The sequence below is a fragment of the Gracilinanus agilis genome, chromosome 3 (assembly GCF_016433145.1).
Source record: "Gracilinanus agilis isolate LMUSP501 chromosome 3, AgileGrace, whole genome shotgun sequence".
Taxonomy (NCBI): Eukaryota; Metazoa; Chordata; class Mammalia; order Didelphimorphia; family Didelphidae; genus Gracilinanus; species Gracilinanus agilis.
The window spans coordinates 48674416-48694663 of NC_058132.1; the positions used below are offsets into that span (position 1 = coordinate 48674416).

General features: G+C 33.7%; 1 protein-coding gene across 1 annotated transcript in view; it reads left to right on the top strand.

Moving 5' to 3' along the window:
* PRDM2 (PR/SET domain 2) overlaps positions 1–20248 on the top strand; it is a 142433-nt gene that overhangs the window by 52333 nt on the left and 69852 nt on the right. The window contains exon 4 of the mRNA XM_044667763.1: positions 11355–11507. Coding sequence (XP_044523698.1) covers positions 11355–11507 — 153 coding nt within the window. The remainder of the gene's footprint in view (positions 1–11354; positions 11508–20248) is intronic.

Sequence of the window (20248 nt, forward strand, 5' to 3'; positions counted from 1 at the left end):
GTATTTAATATTATAATAGTACTTAATATTATAATAGTAAACTATTAGCAATAAGGTTCCCAAATCCTTCATCCTTTCCCTTGTTCCTAACTCAAATAACTAGAATTAAATATAGTGTTTTGTTACATGTACCTTTCCTGAGTGGTGAATATATCCATAGCCCTTGGGAAGGGGAGTCAATCACGCAGTCAGATCCAACAGTGTTATCTGATCAGCACACCAATAGCCCTTATCAATAATTATTCCAACCCCAGGTTGAGGAACTAGAGAAGTTAACCACACATACAACTTCTCAGTGGTTCCCTGTCTAGGATACTATTAAAGGGGACAGCTGACAAACTCAGTCCAGCAGAGCCTGTCAGATGGGGAGAGGCACAACCTTTCTGCCCAGCAGCACCTATACAGAGGCCAGTGGGAGAGAGTGTGCTTTCTCTCTCTCTCCCATTCAAATCCATACCTTCCAGGGCCATATTATTATCCTTCCTTTATAACAACTATGTACTAAGATTATGGTGATAATGTTGATAATAATAGCTAGGGTTTATTTAGCACTGTAAGATTTGCAAAGTGCTTTACAAATATTAACTCATTGTATCCTCACCACAATTCTTGGAAGTGCCTTTATCTTTCCATTTTATAAATGAGAATACTGAGACAGAGAGGTTTAGTGATTTGACCAGGGTCACCCAGCTAATGGGGATCTGAGGCAAGATTTTTTAAAAAAATCTTTTACCTTCTGTCTGTGTATTGGTTCTAAGGCAGAACAGTGGTAAGGGTTAGGTAGTGGAGGTTGTAAAAGGGAATTCTTTGTTCTCTTTGAGTTTACACTTGTGAAAGGGAATCCCTTATTCTCTTTGTCTAGTTGGAGCTAACATCTCAGTTAACAATAACTTAAATACCCCTACTTAGTACCTTACTAGATTGTGAAGACAGGATTAACTCTACTTTGTTTACCTTTTGAATGAATTAACAAAAGTTTGAACTAGGTAGAGGAGCTCCCAAACCACTTAGAGAATTCACCCTCTCAGAAACTCAATCAGCCAGGAATCTGTGAACCCTTTTGATGATTATTCCCCCCTCAAGAAGGTGAGAACTTGTTCCCACAAACACTGCCCTCTGGGCAGTGCTAGACAATTTGGAAGTGTGATTGGCCCCTGAAAAGGGGAAGAGACAACCAACTATAAAAGGCCCTGAATTTCTGGGGCTAGGAAAGGAAGTCAACTCCAAGAAGGATGTGGCTTCAGGAAGGTGGACTTCAAGAGGGAAGTCAGCTTCAAGAAGAAGGTTGGCTGAAGGAAGAAAGTCTGTCTCAAGAATCACTGTCACATTTTCTTGACCTGCCTTTTGGAGGGAACTTGGGTGAGTGGATAACTGGCTTTCCTTTCTTCTGGAGAGAGTTTAATTCCTGTTGAAGGTCAACAAGTCCTAGCTGAGTCCAGCACCAGAGCAATATTTAGTTATTATTGATAAGCTAATGTCTTCTCCACCCATTTATATTTCTCTGCTTTCACTCTTTCTACCCCTTTTGTAAATAAAAGCTATTAAAGTAATTTAGACTTTGAGCAATAATACTTTGAATCTGCAACCACCACTATTATTTATAATCTTCATATAATTTAGCCAAACCATTAAAATTTAATCCATACAAGGTCAAGTGACTTGCCCAGGGTCACACACCTAGGAACTGTCTGAGGAGGACCTCCTTTTTCCAGGACACTAGCCATCAATCCACTGAGCCATCCAACTGTCCCCTCTGAAACAAGATTTGAACTCAGGACTCATCACTATTTCTGCTGTGTCACCTAGCTGACTCTCTCTTTATAATAAAGCCAGATAACACTCTAATTAAAGAGAATCAGAAAAGTTTTTTTTTTTTTTTAACAGTGTAGAAGATGGAATTTTAGCTGTGACTGGAAGGAAGCTAGGAAAGCCAGGAAACAAAGAAGAGGAGGGAGGGATTTTAGGTATAGAGAAGAGTCAGTGTGAAAATACTAAGAGTTGGAGATGGAATGTCTTGTATGAGGAATAGGTTCCTCACTGGGATTTCCAGACAGTTACGACATCATAGGTTTTATCCAGCTTCCACTTAACCCTTTTGAACCTTCTTTCCTTCACCACCACTTCCTAAACCTCTGAAACTAAATGACTGTTTGGCAGCTTATTAGTTTAATTCTTTTTTAAACACAAAACTCATTTTATGGATCCAAGCTTCAGGATTTGAGTGTTGTGTATAGATAAATCTGAAATGTAGTTTTTTCTTCTTTCTTTCTTTCTTTTGCAATTTCTAAGTGTAAATCAATGCAGTGTGTTGTCAGTATTGAATTTTCTAAAAAATTATTTAATTGCTTGTACCTATTAAGTATTTTTATATTATAATGGCATATTGGTTTGCTTAGTTATCCAACTAATGTAGTTATATTCTTCATTCTATATTCTGATGTTGTTTATTTTTTTTTTTTAGTATTGACATAATTTATTTTCAGTCTAATTTTATAATTTTTTATTTTTAGAAAAATTTTCCATGGTTACATAATTCATGTTTTTACTTTACCCTTCACCCCCTCAAGCCCCCCCACCCCCACCCCCAGCTAACTCGCATTTCCACTGGTTTTAACATGTGTGGTCAGTCAAGACTTATTTACATATTATTGATAGTTACTTTGGGTGTGGTCATTTCCAGTCTACATCCCCAATCATGTCCTTATCAACCCAGATGTTCAAGAAGTTGTTTTTCTTCTGTGTTTCCATCCTGTAATTCTTCCTCTGAATGTGGGTATCATTCTTTTCCATAAATCCCTCAGAATTGTCTGGGGTCATTGCATTGCTGCTAGTACAGACTTCCATTACATTCGATTTTACCACAGTGTATCAGTCTCTGTGTACAATGATCTTCTGGCTCTGCTCCTTTCACTGTGCATCAATTTTTGGAGGTCTTTCCAGTTCACGTGGAATTCCTCCAGTTTATTCCTTTTAGCACAATAGTATTCCATCACCAACATATACCACAATTTGTTTAGCCATTCCCCAATTAAAGGGCATACCCTTGCTTTCCAGTTTTTTGCCACCACAAGGAGTGCAGCTATAAATATTTTTGTGCAAGTCTGTTTATCTGTGATCTCTTTGGGGTACAATCCCAGCAATGGTATGGCTGGATCAAAGGGCAGGCATTCTTTTATCGCATTTTGGGCATAGTTCCAAATTGCCATCCAGAATGGTTGGATCAGTTCACAACTCCACCAGCAATGCATTAATGTCCCAATTTTGCCACATCATCTCCAACATTTATTACTCTCCCTTGCTATCATTTTAGCCAATCTGCTAGGTGTGAGGTGGTACCTCAGAGTTGTTTTCATGTGCTTATTGATACTTTTGATTTCTTTATCTGAAAATTGCCTATTCATGTCCCTTACCCATTTATCAATTGGGGAATGGCTTGATTTTTTTTATACAATTGATTTAGCTCCTTGTATATTTGAGTAATTAGACCTCTATCAGAATTTTTTTGTTATATTTTTTCCCAGTTTGTTATTTTCTTTCTGATTTTGGTTGCATTGATTTTGTTTGTACAAAACCTTTTTAATTTAATATAATCAAAATTATTTATTTTACATTTTGTAATTTTCTCTAACTCTTGCTTCGTTTTAAAATCTTTCCTTTCTCAGAGATCTGACAAGTATACTATTCTGTGTTCACCTGATTTACTCATCCATTCTGAATTTATCTTGGTGTAGGGTGTGAGATGTTGATCTAAACCTAATCTCTCCCATATTGTTTTCCAATTTTTCTAACAGTTTTTGTCAAATAGTGGATTTTTGTCCCAAAAGTTGGGCTCTTTGGGTTTACACTGTTTTGCTGACGTCACTTTCCCCAAGTCTATTCTACTGATCCTCCCTTCTATCTCTTAGCCAGTACCATATTGTTTTGATGACTGCTGCTTTATAGTACAGTTTAATATCTGGTACTGCTAAGCCACTTTCGTTCACATTTTTTTTTTCATTATTTCCCTTGATATTCTTGATCTTTTGTTTTTCCAAATAAACTTTGTTATATTTTTTTCTAATGCAGTAAAAAAGGTTTTTGGAAATTTGGGTTAGAATGGTCATTTTTATTATGTTAGGTTTTTAAGATGGCTATGGTGATATACTGAACAGTTTACTATCTTGAAAGATCTGTGATTTCATTGATCAAACAAGATAATAATTATAATGCACTTTGCAAACTTTAAAATGTTTTATAAGTGGTATTTATTTTTTTAGTGTGAGTACCTATGCAAAATGCAAGTATAAATCCCCTTTCCCATTTCCATTGTCTTTTTTATATACTGTGTGACTAGTGCAGGGTTTTCCATACATTTTCTATATGAAATTTACTGATGTTTTGGAAACTTTCTATTCAGTATGTGATAACAGTTTAATTTTTTTAATCCTATGTTCACATCTGTGTCTTTATTACAGGAAACATTACTTTTTAAAAATTTAGCATTCATTTTTTAAAAATTTGTTCAGAACATGAGGAGTTTGCATCATCAAAGTGGTCTCCAATATTTTTGATTCTCTTTCTAAGTTAAAAAAAAAAAGTGATTTGAAGTCCTAGGGTACTGCTCATAATCTTTTAAATTTATTCATTAGGTACATGTGATAACTAAAATCACTTCTGCTCCCTAAATCTCCAAATTAAAATTTATATCACATTTTTACCTAACTTATAAATTAAAAAATTTACATAATTTTATTTTACCTGTAATTATAAAAACTAAATATAAAATTTATCAAACTAATTGTAAAATAATCATACATCGTTTACATGGGACATATTGTAAGAATGAAACAAGCTCATGTGATTACTATTATATATGAGATTTCATATTAAATTTCTAATACAAATATTGTTGACTACAAACAATATTTTAGATACAACTTGAAAGATATTTAACATACTATAACCATATTTAAACTTAATTTCAGTATTCGACTCTTTTCTCATTCAAAGTTTCCAATATTTGGCTCAATGTCAGACATGTCTCAGATCTAGTTCTCCATAGAATATATTTCTGCTTTTTGATTTGAAACAAGAATAAAGTAAAAATGCTTGCTCCCTCATGTTGGGAAATGTTAGAATCTTATAAGCTCTTTCCCTAGGCAGTAGAAATTAAATTATTTTTAGCCACTTAACCTGTCCATGAAAATGAATAACTAGTTAAGTTATAAAATATTTACTTTTCTTTTGGCTAGTGACAAGCACTATGTTAAACGATAAATATGCTTAAAAGTTCAATTTCACATATTGTTTCACTTTTAACAGATTATATATGAATTAACTTTTGTAAGAAAAGACTCTCTTCAGACTGTCTTCTCTTCTACTAGTGGCATACTTGATACACTGCGATAAGACTCTGTTGGATGACTAGTTTTAACAATCAGTTCATTTGAAAATCTGCCAGACAGAATTGTATTATAAATGGAAGCTATATTTAAATTGGAATAGCCTTAATACTATAGTAAGAGACAATAGATTTATTTCTGTAGAACATTTATGATAGATATTCTGTGATGGTTTCTAGATGGCTTGTAATATGAATATCTTGTGATCATAGTTTTCAAATAGTATGAGATTTGAGCTATAAGAATGCAGATATTTGTAAACATTTTGATTGCATTATTTATTACACAGCTGATGAGATAGGAATATAGGGTAATGGGAATGAGGGAAATATTCTGGTACATTATACAGAATGCAAACACGGGCACGCCCATGAATCTGGCCATCTTTTGGAGTCATCACAGGACTGATGGATCCTTGGGATGATTTGGAAACAATTTGATGAAAGATTAAAAAGTGCAAAAATACATTGTGCTTAGTCAGAAATGGTCTCAGTTTAATGCAATCATTGCCTGAACATAAAATTGTTTTGCAGGTGATCACAATGGCTTCATATAGCTGTAGAAATAAATCTATAATATTTTAAACATGTACATCCTTGTCACAGAGAGAAAATATATTTATAAAATCATAAGGTGGGAATTATTTACTACTTAAGGCACTATTATGGAATTTTTAGCTCAAATCACTTGGACCACTATTGGAACCCCCAAATAGGAAACACTGGAGCATAGATTTAGACCTGAAAGAGAATTTTTAGAGGATATCAAGTTCAACCCTGTGGTATTACAGACAAAAGAAATTGAGGCAAGGAGAAGTTAAGTGACTTGCTCAGGATTACATAGTAAGTATGTGAGAAAGGATTTGGACTCTGGTCTTCCTACTTGCCAAGTCCAATGCTTTGTACACTCCATAATCCAGATACCTGGATTCTCAGTCAATATTCTAATTCTATAATCATCCATTATTTCTTTGTAGATGACTCTGATTTTTCATTAATAAGTTTTCAAAAGCCTACTATGTGCCCTATAGGCAGTAGGGATAAAGAATGAAACAGTCCTTACTTACAAGGAACTTAACAGTTTAAATAAGTGAATAAATGCAAATATATACAGGGTAGTTAAATTCAGAATAGTTTGGGAATGAAGCTTTTGCAGTAGCTTCTTAATTGGGTCTCTCTGTTTCTCATCTCTACCCTCTTCATTCTACTTTTTCCCCCAGCTGTTAAATTGATATTTTCAAACAGAGTTTGACTGCTGATTCGCTGACCAAGGAATGTCACTGGCCCCTTATTTTTGCTAGGATAAAATACAAACAATTCTGCTTGACTTTAAAAACAAAACACATTTCCTACTGTAAATAGGAAGTACCTACTTCTGATTCCTCAATAATCCACTGTTCATTATTACTAAAAACATAAATGACCTATTTGATAAGTATGCCTGGGAAAACAGAAAAGTTCAGAAGAAACTAGGTTTAAACCAATATCCTATGCCACATTTCATAATAAATTCCAAATGAATGCGTGACCTAAATATTAAATGTCTCAAGAGGCAGTTAGAACGCTCAGTGGATAGAGAACCAGGCCTGGAGACGGGAGGTTTTGGGTTTGAGTATGACCTCAGATACTTCCTATTCAGGTGACCCTAGGCAAGTCACTTAACCCCAATTGCCTAGCCCATGGTACTTGTCTGCTTTGGAAATAATACTTAGTATCACTTCCAAGACAGAAGGTAAAAGTTTAAAAAAAAAAATCTTAGCAAAAAAAGAAATTAGAGTAGCAAGTCATGTGGTTGTTTCACTTTTATAGCTCTTTATAATCTGTCTCTCCCTCCTATCTTTCTATGTTGATTATATCTTATTTCTTTTCACATAGTTTCTGCTGCAGCCAAACAGACTAATTTGCTATTCCTCATGCAAAACAGTCCATCCTTCTTGTCTCTCATTCTTGGATTACTCTACTTCCCACTTTTGCCTTTTGGAACTCCTACTTTCCTTCAAGGGTCAGCTTCATTGTCACCATTTTCAAAGGAACTTTTCCTGGTTTCTCAAATAATTCTCCCCCCCCCCCCATAATTTATATTCGTTTTGCCTGATTCTTTCATTTAATTGTGTACAGGCTCCCTTGTAAACTTTTTTAAGGTAAATACTGGGCCACTTGAGTATCTTTAGTCCATCACTGTGAATTATGCTTTGCATGTGGCAAGAGCAAAAATACTTGTTGATAGATTGGCAGATGATTCTATGAAGTGAGGATAGAATTGGGGAACATTCTGTGAGAAAATGAGGGATGGAAAAGATTACATATAATAAATAATAAAGCTGGGTGGGGTGGTAGAAGTAATGGTATCTAATATTCACTTTCTATAGCTGAGAAATATAGTCCTAAAGTGATAAAGTGACTTACCCAGGGTTACAGTGGTATTGAGCACCAGGAGTCACTAATTCCATTGCTGTTTCCCATAGAAACAACTTTTAAAAGTTTCTAGTGCTGAGAAAGTAAAGGACTTGTCCAGAGTCTTAGTGCTTGTTAGATGTGAGAAGTAGAATTCAAAACTAGTTTCCTCTTGTCTCCAAGTTTGGTGCTTTTCCCGTAGTACTATACTGCTTCATAATAAAAACATTAAGTTTTCTAAGTTTGGGGTTTCTTCATGTGTAAAAAAAGAGATTTTATTTTTACTGCTTTCCTCTTATTCAAACTTATTTCCTAGAAAAATGGAGTTAATACAGGTGGGATATTTAGGGATATGGAAGAAAAGGAATATTAAGCACATTCTGAATTGCCATTAAAACTGTACCTTGATTTTAACGAAGTCAACATAAGAACAACTTGAATTATACTCTGAAGTGTAATTTTTTTTCTTCATTGGATTTTTGATATTCGGATCTTAGGTTCAGCCAGCTTACTGGCTATTTGAATGCATTCTTTAGACATGGTAACTTAAGAAAATCATTAAAAATACAGCCTATCATTAAGTTTATGTTTCTTTAAAAATCATACATTTGCAGTGGAACAGGAAGAATATTAATCACTTTATAGAAAGAGTCTTATAAATAGCAAGATTACCAAGGACATTTAAAATATTTAATTTGCAAAATCTCTATCTATACACAGATTTTTTAGAATTAACTCTGCCATATTGAATATTGATGTACTCCCTCTGCTTCTACTTTCACCATTCAGCCTGAAAGTATAATCTCTTCAATTCGCAGAAAAGGCTCTTCCTTCTCTTTTCTTTCCTCTACCACTTTTAAAAAAGAATCATTGGCAGATCTTGGGTCCTGCAGGTAACACATTATTCTCAAAAAGATTAAGAAGAAATCTCCCACTCAAGCCTGTCAACACCATATGAATTGGAGGTTTCCTCAGATAACAAAAAAATATAAATCAAAGACACATTTGATTGTTTACACTTAAAATCAGAATTTAATCATCATATAGTCATAGAAATGAAGTGTTCTTCCTCCTCTCCAGTATATTTAACCTATGTATTAACTTTTAGTATTTTTGGATTTTCTTTACTAAGGCAAGAAGAGAATATTCTGAAACTGGTTGTATTGCCTTCTTTAATTGAGAAAAGGGAGCCAAATAACTATTTCTAGGGTTCTGTTTTTAATTTATTCAATGAATCAATTAATAGATATTGTTTGCTGATTTTCCTGCTTTCTCCTTTTGAATTTTACTTTCCATCTATTCTGTATGTATATTTTATCTACCTAGTTATTTACATGCTGGGGAAAAGGATTGTTTTACCCTTTCTTTGGGTTGTCAGTGGCTAGCATAGTGCCAGGCAAATAGTAAACATTTGGTAGATGGTTGTGGAAAGACTTAGATAAGCACTCAATAAAAAACTTTGCTCTCCTGGATTTTCAGATTATTTGGGAAGATAAAAGTGTCTATATATAAAATAATGCAAATTAAAAAAATGTCAACGATGAGTAAATACCAGGATTTTTGAGTATGAGCTTTCCTTTAAAAATTTTAATTGATGTTTTACATTGCCAAAATTTCCCCCTGTATTTCTTTGTCTCCCCTCCTAGTTCAACACCCATTATGTAACCAAGAATTTTCTTTTTTTTTTTTTTAAGAAAAAGGGGGAGCATCTAGGTGACTCAATGGACACAGGCCTGGAGATGGGAGGCCCTAGGTTCAAATCTGGCTTCAGACACTTCCTAGTTGTGTGATCCTGGCCAAGTCATTCTCCCCCCCCCCCCTCCCCCTGCCATTGCCTTAGCCCTTACTCCTTTTCTGCCTTGAAACTGATTTTTGGTATAAATTCTAAGACAGAAGGTAAAGGTTTTTCAAAAGGGCCATCAGGGAGAAGAAGAGAGGAAAAACAATCAGTTAAACAGATCAAAATGTTTCACATCCATGAAAATATCCAACTCTGTAGAGGAAATGGGGAGAGTGTCTTCTCATAACTCTTCTTTGGCTTTACTTTACTTTGTAGTAGTTTACATAAATCTTTCCATGCTTTTCTGTGTTCATAACTTTAATTTCTATAGTATAATAATATTCCATTACATTCATGTGCAGGTTGTTTAGACATTACCGCATCATTTGACATCTACTATGCTAGTTCTTTGTACCCACAGACAGTGCTGCTGTAAATATTTTGATATATATGAAGAGTTTTCAGTGACCTTGTAGTATATGTCTAGAAGTAGAATTTGGGCATTTTAATCACCTTCACATAATTTCAAATTGTTTCCCAAAATGATTGTACTAATTTATATCTATCAACAGCCTCTTTTCTGTTCCCCTTCCCACAACATTGATTTTCCCATCTGTAGTAATATTTGCTTATTTCCTGGATATGAGATAAAACCTCTGGATTATTTGGATTTGCATTTTTTCTTATTGATGATTTGGAGCATTCTTTTTTAAGGTTGTTAATAATTCCTCTGCTTTCTTATCTATTGAAGAATCACTTCTGGTTCTAAATGTGGCTGCTATTCTTTCCCATTTTACTAACTCCTTACATATCTACATTAATTTTTGCCTTAGTGTTTTTATTTCATGTAATAAAGTTATATTTTATATTTTGAAATTTCTTCTGTCTCTTGTTTATGTAAGGGTACATTTTACATAGTTGTGAAAGGCATATCTTTTATAATTCTTTATGGTATGAACCTTAAAATTCAGGTTGCTTATCAGTTTGAATTTAATGTTGAACATAGTGTTCAGTAGTCTTCTAAACCTGATTTCTGCCATACTTTTTTTCACCAATAGTTTTTCTCAAAGAGTTCATTCCTAAGTAATATATAGTTTCAGGCTTATCAAACACTAGGATATTAAATTCCATTATTTCTGGATTCTCCTTTGTCTAGTCCATTCCATCGATGTACTTCTCGTTTTTTAAAAATTAACAACAAATGATTTTTGATGTCTGCTGTTTTGAACTGTATTTTGAGGTCTGGAAGTGCTGCTGTGCCTTTTCCTACATTTTCCCATTATTTTCCTTGATATTTTGTATTTTTTGTTCCTTCAAATTTTGTTATTTCTGAAACCTCTATATGATAGTAATTGTATTCTCGGGATGTATTGATTGAAATCTACCATGAATTCAGTAATGTTGAAAAGATAATTTTTATTCATCTTGGAGTCTAGATCTTTTTTTTGAGAAATGGTAATAGGCTTGTTTTGTGTATAGTTAATGTACTAAAAAAGGTACATTTATTCTTACTGTTCTGGATCATATTGCCTTTTTTGTTAGAGGTAAGATGCAAAATAACAAGGCTTATTGTGTGTATGGACTTAGACACTCTTTAAAATAACTCTGTTGGTCTCCACATTAGGAACTACTGTACTAGACAATTGAGGCAACTTTTGTGGGCTTGGGTGGTCACTTATACCACCTACCTCACAGAATTGTAAGGAAGTGCTGTGTACCTTAATCATAATACATGTAAGTTGTAAATCACTACACATGTAATAACAACAGCAACAATAATAATAATAATTTTTTTTTAAGGTATATTATCCAAACTTGGGATGGATGTGTGTTGATGCCACTGATCCAAAGAAGGGGAATTGGCTTCGGTATGTGAATTGGGCCCGATCAGGAAAGGAACAAAATCTATTTCCGCTGGAAATCAACAGGACCATTTACTATAAAACTTTGAAGGTATCATTTGAATTTGTCTCCATTCTTCCAAATGCCATTTTTATATTAAACATTCTGTCAACTTTTTAACATTGGGCTACTTGCATTATTTCTATCCTCTTTCATCCATGTTACAAACCTATCACAAGAGGGTTTTCAGAATTTTTCTGTAGGATAATAGAATTTGTAGCTAGATAATCATGTAAATCACTCCATCTTATAGATGAGGAAACTGAGATGTATAAGGGGGCTTATGATTGTTCTAAGGTAACAACAAAGGAAAGTAAACAGAGCCAGGAAGAGATTTTAATCCTTCTGACCCAAATGACATTTTGTTTTCTCTATGCCTTAGTACTGGCTGTCCTTGACACCAGCAAACATTCCTACTTTCACTCTGCCTCATAGATTTTCTCACTTTCTGTAAGACTCAGCCTAAACACCTCCTTTTATATGAAAGTTTTTCTGATTCCTACAAGTGCTAGTGTCCTCTCTAACAACTTTGTTAATGATGATAATAATAATTTTATACTCATCCTAAATATGCATGTTTGGAATATTTTGTATATATTTGAAAAGATAACTTAATATATAATAGGGAGCTGGTTCTAAAGTTTGCAAGACTCAGCTGGGTTTAGGCCCCAGTCTCTGACACATTGATTATCTGACCCTGGGCAAAGCACTTAAAATCTTTTGGCTCAGGAATATAAGTTGTCAAGGTGTGAGGAGACTACCTTGTTTGGGAGAGGGAGTTTCCTAACTCATATCAGTGAAATCCTGAGTCTTATTCCTATATAAATTTATATGTGTATGTGTTGTCTCTCCTCATAGAAAAAAGCTTCTTGAGAATAGGGATTGTTCCATTTTTTTCTTTGAGTCCCCAGTGCCTGGAATATACTAGATGCTTAGTAAATGCTTATTGATTGATTTCTATAAAACAGAATAATTTTAGCAGCACTGTGGTAACAAAAACTTGGAATAAAGTGGATGTCCTTCATTTGGAATATGTTTGAACAAATTGTGACATTTGAATGTAATGGAATATTATTGTGACTTAAGAAAAAAAGAATATATTCAGAGATACTTGGGAAATCTTCCATAAATTGCTGCAGTACAATGTAACTTATAAGGAGCAGTACTACAAGAAATCCATAAGAATTCAGGTCAGTGAGGCCTTTTGATGAAACTAACCTTTTTCCTACCTGTATAGAGGAAGTTATAGCACAATTTTAAAGAAGTGACAAAAAACTCAAGTAGCATAAATGTTGGCTTAAATGTAGGCTTAAAGTTGGTAGTTTAGACCTCCTGGGGCTTCATTTTCCTTTGGTAGGGTGGGCTTCCTTGATTGTTAAGAGTAACATCTGCTATTTAATATACATTTAGAGGAAGAAGTGGTAAAAATAGGTCTTAGGAGTGACAACAAGGGTAGTTGAAGTAATCGTAAGGAAGTGTTAGTAGCTGCTACCCATAAGGATGTGCCTTGCTACAAGGAAACACCTATTTCTTTCCACCTCTGAGTTTCTTATGTATTTTGATCTTTGCTGGCAATCAGAAAGTGCACTTCTTTTGTGCATTAAAAAAAAAAACCCAAAGCAAAGAACCCTATCATTAGAAATGATAATGATCATAAATGCTTGTTATAAAATCCTTAAAACATTTCAGTATCTCCTTATTTGCCCCTCTACCTTTGCCACATGTATGTTTTAAAAATTGGTTATAAGCCATGTTATCTGTTTCTGCTGATAAGTATTTGTACTTTATAATATTTTTATAATTTTAAATAGTTTTCCCAGCACTTATAAAACCACCATGTAATTTTAAAGAGGGCCAATATAAGATTAATCTTGAGCCAACACCCCCAAATTTGAGTAATTTTTATCTTGTTTAGAAGAGAACAAAAAACACAATAACATACCATATATTTGTGTTTTCTTCCATTTTTCTGGTTTGATAATCTTTATTTTATACTACTGTCATTTATATTTTTTGTCCTCAATATTAAATGATTAACTATAGGACATTTTCAAATGAATGCTAAACAAAGCAAAAGATAAAGCATAATCTCTACCTTCTGGAATTAAATTTTTATAAAATGAAAAATATCTGTGCATAAGGGATATTAAGCACAAGGATGCAAAGATCAATACATTTTAAGAGATCTATAATTAAAAGTTAAAAAAATTTTTATTCCCCTTTTTTTTCACACTAGCATTTCTCTTTAAATGATTTCCTTCTTTCTCTTTTCCTTTCCATTCCTCATGTTCCATTTTGATTCCCCCTTGTAAACCTTCATTTATAACAAACAAAAATGTAACAGGAAAATCAGCCAAGGGTGACTTCTCTTCCTGTGCCACATTCCACATCCATTGTGTCTCACCTCTTATTGAAAGGAGGAAAGGAAATATCTGTATCTCTCATAATCAGTTCCCTGAACTGGTTGGTTATTAGAGTTCTTTAGGGTGCCACTGCCTTTTAATGTTTTTGTTAGTGTTGTGCTTGTGTATATTCTGGTTCTGCTTAGTTTGTGCTCCGTGTCAGTTCATAGAAGTCTTTTATGTATCTGAATCCTTTGTCGATTCCTATAGTGTGATCATATTTCTCTAAAGTCATAAGACACATGCTTGTTAGTCATTTGTCAATTGATTTGTTTTTATTCTTTGCCTCTTTTTTACAGTCATTAAAAGTGCTTCTATGAATAATTTGTAGCTGTCTCTCTGTATTTAGACAATCCTTATAGGAAACATGTGTAAAGAGATAGCCTTTCTAGCCTGATAGATGTGTCAAAGGTATGTCCTACTGATCAGGCCTTCACAGACTTAGAGTTTTCTCTGCTCCACAGGGAAGCTTCTTACTATCACCAGAATATCTAAAAAATCCTTTAGACATCCTCAAATATTGGCTGTTCTGATAGCTTCCAGTTTTTTGCTCACATTAAGTAACTGACGATTTTTATGTAAACAAGATGCCCCTGCTCCCACCTTTTTCATGTTTTATTTATGCTATAGTCCCTGTAATGAGATTATTGGATTAAAGGATAGGATCCATTTTCCATTCTTACTTTATATTGTCAGATTACTCTTGAAGAAGGTGGTCCCAATATGTGCCAAATACTATGAGTGCTTATTTCCTCGCAAGCATTTTCAGGATTGATGGCCTAGATTTTTTTTTTTTTTGGCCTCCCCCAATGTATTTTTAGCAACTTTTGAATTTTATTTTGTTATATGTTTTTTAAGATTTTTTATTTTATTTTTAAAGTATGTTTTATTTATGGTTTTTGTTGTTATGTTGGCCATTTAACATTTTTAGTCCTTTCTGGATTAAGCTCTCTCGTGACAAAAAAAAATCCAGTCTCTGATTCAGTAACTGTCTTTGACAGTATTTAATATTTTTTTCTTGAAAGTATCTCACTTCTTGTCATGAGAGAGAAATATGTTTTATTTTCTCTTCTCAAGGACTTTATTTTTCTGTTATTGTTCAGTTTCATTTTAGGAATTTTTTCATTTACATTGTCGTATTCATTATATATATTGTCCTAGGTTCTATTTATTTCTCTCTTAATCAGTTCATGTAAATTTTCCCATGTTTCTGAATTTCTCATTTTGCTATATAATTTTTCATTATATAAATTATACCATATTTTTGCTATTGCCGAGATCATTGGAACATAATATGTTTCCAGTTCTTGGTTCTAACAAAGAATGGTGCAGTTTATACTCTTCCCTACTAACACCAAATCGAACCCCCACCCCTGCCCATTCATATCAGTGTTCCTTGTTATAGCCAAGAACTCAAAAAATAAAATGATCCTATCAACTGTTCAGTGGCTTTAACAACTAAGATATAATAGAAAATGTAGCAAGACACACACACACACATATGTGTGTGTGTGTGTGTGTGTGTGTGTGTGTGTGCAATATTTATATACATTTATAACTCTATGCCCCTATCTCTATCACTAACGATATATCTATAAAACCATTGCTTCTTTCTATCTTCCTTGGAGTATATTCCATATAGTGGGATTGTGGGTCAAAAGGTATCAAGAGTCACTTGTTTTTCTTGCATAACACATTGAAATCCAAGATATTTGAATCACTTCACAAGGTAACCAGCAGTAAAGAGTTTTAGGATTATAGAATGTTGTAAGAGATTTAGCATCCATCTCTTAGCTAAATGCTGATGTTTCTCTCTCTCTCTCTCTCTCTCTCACGCTCTCGCTTTCGCTCTCGCTCTCCCTCCCCCAATAAATATGTATTTTTATCTTATATTTTTCTTCTAAATACATTTTCATGACATAACCCTAGTTAATGGTTTTTGCAAAGTAAGAGACTAGCTTTTTGCTCATCTCTGAAAACTGCATATTAATTTAGAATAAAAACGTGATATTGTATGTTTTATTGGATTTTTATTTATTTTGTTAAATATTTCCAAATTATATTTGAATCTGCTTCCTGCTGCACTCTTGAATATTGTAGGCCATCTGCAGTCTTCTGATCTCATGTTTGACACCTCTGATTTAGATGATAAAATAAACAATATGACTCATATGAGCCTTTTTTCTTAGTACAGTATTGATTGGCATGATATAGTAGTTGTTTCAACTAATAGAATAACCCCACTAATTATTAGTGTATAGGCACCTAATTTTAACTTCCATAGGGGCAAATAATTTATTAACCTTGTTTTTTCTATCAAGTATGTGAAATTTTCTATCTTGAAGCATCTTGTTATTTACAGAATGTCTAATAGTTATATGCCAGTCATACATCAGAAGAAATTTAGGCTATTTTAGATAAAGCTCTGAATTTAAGAGATTAAATAGTAATGTCTTTCTAGTAAGACAAAAAATTATTGAAAGAGTTGTGATAAATTGAAGAAATATTACTTATATTTGTGTAGAAAAAACTTGCTGAAGGAAAACATTTGTTAATAGAAATAGTATTGGGGCGTCTTTAGGTGTTTTGTGGTCCTTTGCTTTTTAGTAAAACATTGGCATTGTGTGTGTTCTCTAAGATATTTGCTGTTGCTTTTTTTTTGTTCTTTGTTCTCAAAAAAGGCCAAAAATGGTTCTGCTTTCCTATTTTTCAGATTTATTATGAGTTATTTACCAAAGTGTTAAAAAAGTACAGATAAACTTCCTTGAATTTTGGAATAATAGATACAGTGATGATACTGCTTTAAGTTATATTATTTTTTTTTGTCTACCTTAAATTACTTGTGTAATTGTTTTTATATACTTTGATGGATTTGTGATCCTCACTATTGTGTGTGCTCCCTCTACTGGTTAGATAATACATCACATTTCATTCTAGAGTAGCTTTCTTGGATATAGGAAGAAACTGTACAATGTCCAGAATTAATCTGTTTGGGCTTTGTGCATTTCTTTATCTTACTCATTTTGAAGTTTTCCATTAAAAATTTTCAGATAAAAAACTATTAAAGTTTTTTATGTGAAGTTTTAGAGTAAGGGTGGTTTTTTTTTTTTTTAGGAAACAAAAGCTCTTCCAGAATACAGAAATTGTATATTCTGTATCACCAAAACTGTAATCACAATGCACAGCATTTTAATGTTTCCAGAAATTTATCTCAGATAGAGAATTAATATGAAACTATTTGTCCTTTGAGAACAATAAGAAGTAACATTTCTGTAACATTTTAATTTATAAAGTACTTGTCTTAAAATAACTGTTTGAAAGAAGTCATATAAATAATATTTTCTTCATTTTACAAATGAATAGACCCAAACTTGACTTAAATAAGTTGCCTATTTTCATGTGGCTTGCAGGTGTTGAATCTATAATTGTTAAGCATTAGGGCTGAAAAAAAGTTGGAAAAACTATAGATTTGGAGCTCATGGATATGGATTTAAATCCCAAAAAATGCTATTTGTTGGGGGCAGCTAGGTGGCTCAGTAGATAGAGAGCCATGCCTGGAGACAGAAGGTCTCTAGGATTCAAATCTAACCTCAGATAACTTCTTAGCTGTGCTGGGTAAGTCATTTAGTCTCCATTGCCAACCCCTTATTGCTCTTCTGCCTTATAACCAATATGTAGTATGATTCTAAGATGGAAAATGGAGTTTTAAAAAAAATGCTATTTGTTACCTTTGTAATCTTGGGCAAGTCAATTTGCCTTTTAGATTCTTTCCTCATCTGTTAAGTGAGAAAGATCACAGAAAAGATTGAAATGTTTCTTGGAGTTGATAGAATAAGGATGATGAATTGTAGAGAGAAAGCAGAACTACTCAACTACTGTTTTGCTTCTGGATTCTTAATCATAGATAAATGAACTCTCTTTGTACTACTTTGAATAGAACATAAATGACATGGGGAGTTGGAATCCAAAATAAATAAGAGTATTTAGCTGTCCTTGATAAGTTTAAGTCATTTGGCCCAGATACACTATATCCTAGAATATTCAAAATACAGTACTTTAAAATATAATTGGCAAGGTGGCAGCTAGGAGGCTCAGTGGATTGAGAGTCAAGTCTGGAGACAGTAGGTCCTGGGTTCAAATGTGACTTTAGATACTTCCTAACTGTGTAACCCTGGGCAAGTCACTTAACCTCCATACATTGCTTAGCCTTTACCACTCTTCTGCTTTAGAACCAATTATAATATTGATACTATTCTAAGAAGGAAGGAAAGGGCTTAAAAATATAATTGGCAAATTGCTCTAATTGATTTATGAAAAATTTTGGAAAATGAAAATATGTCACAGGATGAGGGAAGTCAAGGAGGGAGAGAAAAGAGTAGATCCTGCCAACTATAGGATAGTTGGCTTAAATTTAATCTTGGAAAAAATGTAAAATGTATTATAAAAGGCATAGTTGGCCCATATCTAGAAAAGAAAGCAGGGATCACAAAGACCAGGTTGTCTTCAACAGGAACATATCTTGCTTAATCTTATTTGCTTTTTGGACCAGGTTTTTAGACTGGTAGGGAAGGAGTGGATATTGAATACATAATTTCCTTATGTTTTTAACAAAGCATTTGATAGAATTGTATAGGATGGGAAAGTATTTCCTAAGCTAGCACAGCCATGGATTTAGAGCTAGTAGGATGATCAGATCCTACTGGAGGTTCAGAAGGTCTCCAGTGCAGTGCCTGGTTTATTACTGTCTAACATTTTTATCAGTGATTTGTATGAAGGCATAGATTTCATTATTCAGAGTGGAGAGAGTGGCTAATACACTGGTTGAGAGGATCTAAAAATGGTCCAGAGGATCAAAAAATGATCTTACGTCAGATTGAGTCTACTAAGGTAAAATTGAATTGGAATAAAGTTAAATTCTTACTATGGAGTTCAGAAATCTAGCCTTATAAGCAATCATTAAGGAAAATGTCGATTTACCTTCTGTAGTCCACACAGTACAGATATGAAGAAAAGGAAAAAGCAAACCCCTGCTCTAAAGTAGTCCACAGTCTACATGCAAAGTACAGTGTACAAATAAGATCCAAGACAAGATAAACTGGCAATGATCATGAAAGAAGACACAGTAAAGGAAGATCAGGAAAGGCTTCTTTCAGAAGGTTTGACTAAGTCAGTGAAGCAAGGAGATGAGGAGAAGGAAGAGAGAAAGAGCCAGGAATGGGTGATAGTAAGTGAAAATTCCCAGAAGAGGCAGAGTGTTTTTTTTGTGAGGTGCAGCAAAGGAGACCAGAATAGCTGCTGGAATACAGAAAACATAGAGGGGAATAAAAGTTTAAGAATACTAGAAAGGGTAGGAGGGGGGGCAGGTTATGAATGAACAAACAAAAGGTTCTATTTTTGATCCTGGGAGTAATAGGGAGCACTAGAATTTGTTGAATGTGTTTGATATGATCATTTCTGTACCTTAAGAAGATCAGTTTGACTGAGAAATGGACCCCGAATTAGAGAAGAGAATTGTACAGGACACAGGGTCTTGGGAGCACAAAAATACTAATAATCGCTAGGACACTTATAGCATTTTACAGTTTGCAAAACACTACATTAGTTATTTCGTTTTATTTTTATAAATATATGAATTTAGATTATAAATTTAGATATAAAAGACAGATTAGAGACTGGCAATAGCTAGCTAATAGCTAATCACAGTGGAATTAGAGCAGTAGTAGCAAACACAAATAGGGACATCCCTACAGGCCATATATTGACTTAGAAAACCACAAATTAACCATCTGTACTGTATTTTTATTTATCTTGGTTAAACATTGCACTATGACATTTTAGTCTGAGAATTTTAATTTTGTAGGCAATGAGTTAGATACTTTTGGATAGAGCACTCGTTCTGGAGTCAGGAAGACCTGTGCAGATCCAGTCTCAGGTACTTACTTACTACCTGTTAGTAAGCTTTGACAACTCACTTAACCTCTTCTACCTCAATTTCCTTATCTGAAAGATGGAGATGATAATTGCATCTACTTTCTAGGATTGTCGAGATTAAATGAGATAAAATTTACAAAGCACTTTGTAAACCTTACAGTGTTCTATAAATGCTACCCTATATTAAAAGAGGTCTTGGGGCTGCCTGGCCCAACCAACCATTTCAGTTTACAGTTGAGGAAACAGATCCAAAGAAATGAAATGATTTGTCTAAATTCTCAGAGGCAGTAAGTGAAAGAAGTGGGATTTGAACCTAGTGGTGCAGCTGAGATCAGGTTCTTTAATTAGAAATCTGTATATAATAGTTCATATACAAAATATGGGAGTTTTATTCATTTACAATGGAAGTAGGAGTTAAAAGTGTGATATAAAGCTGATGTGATACTAGGCTACATTAAG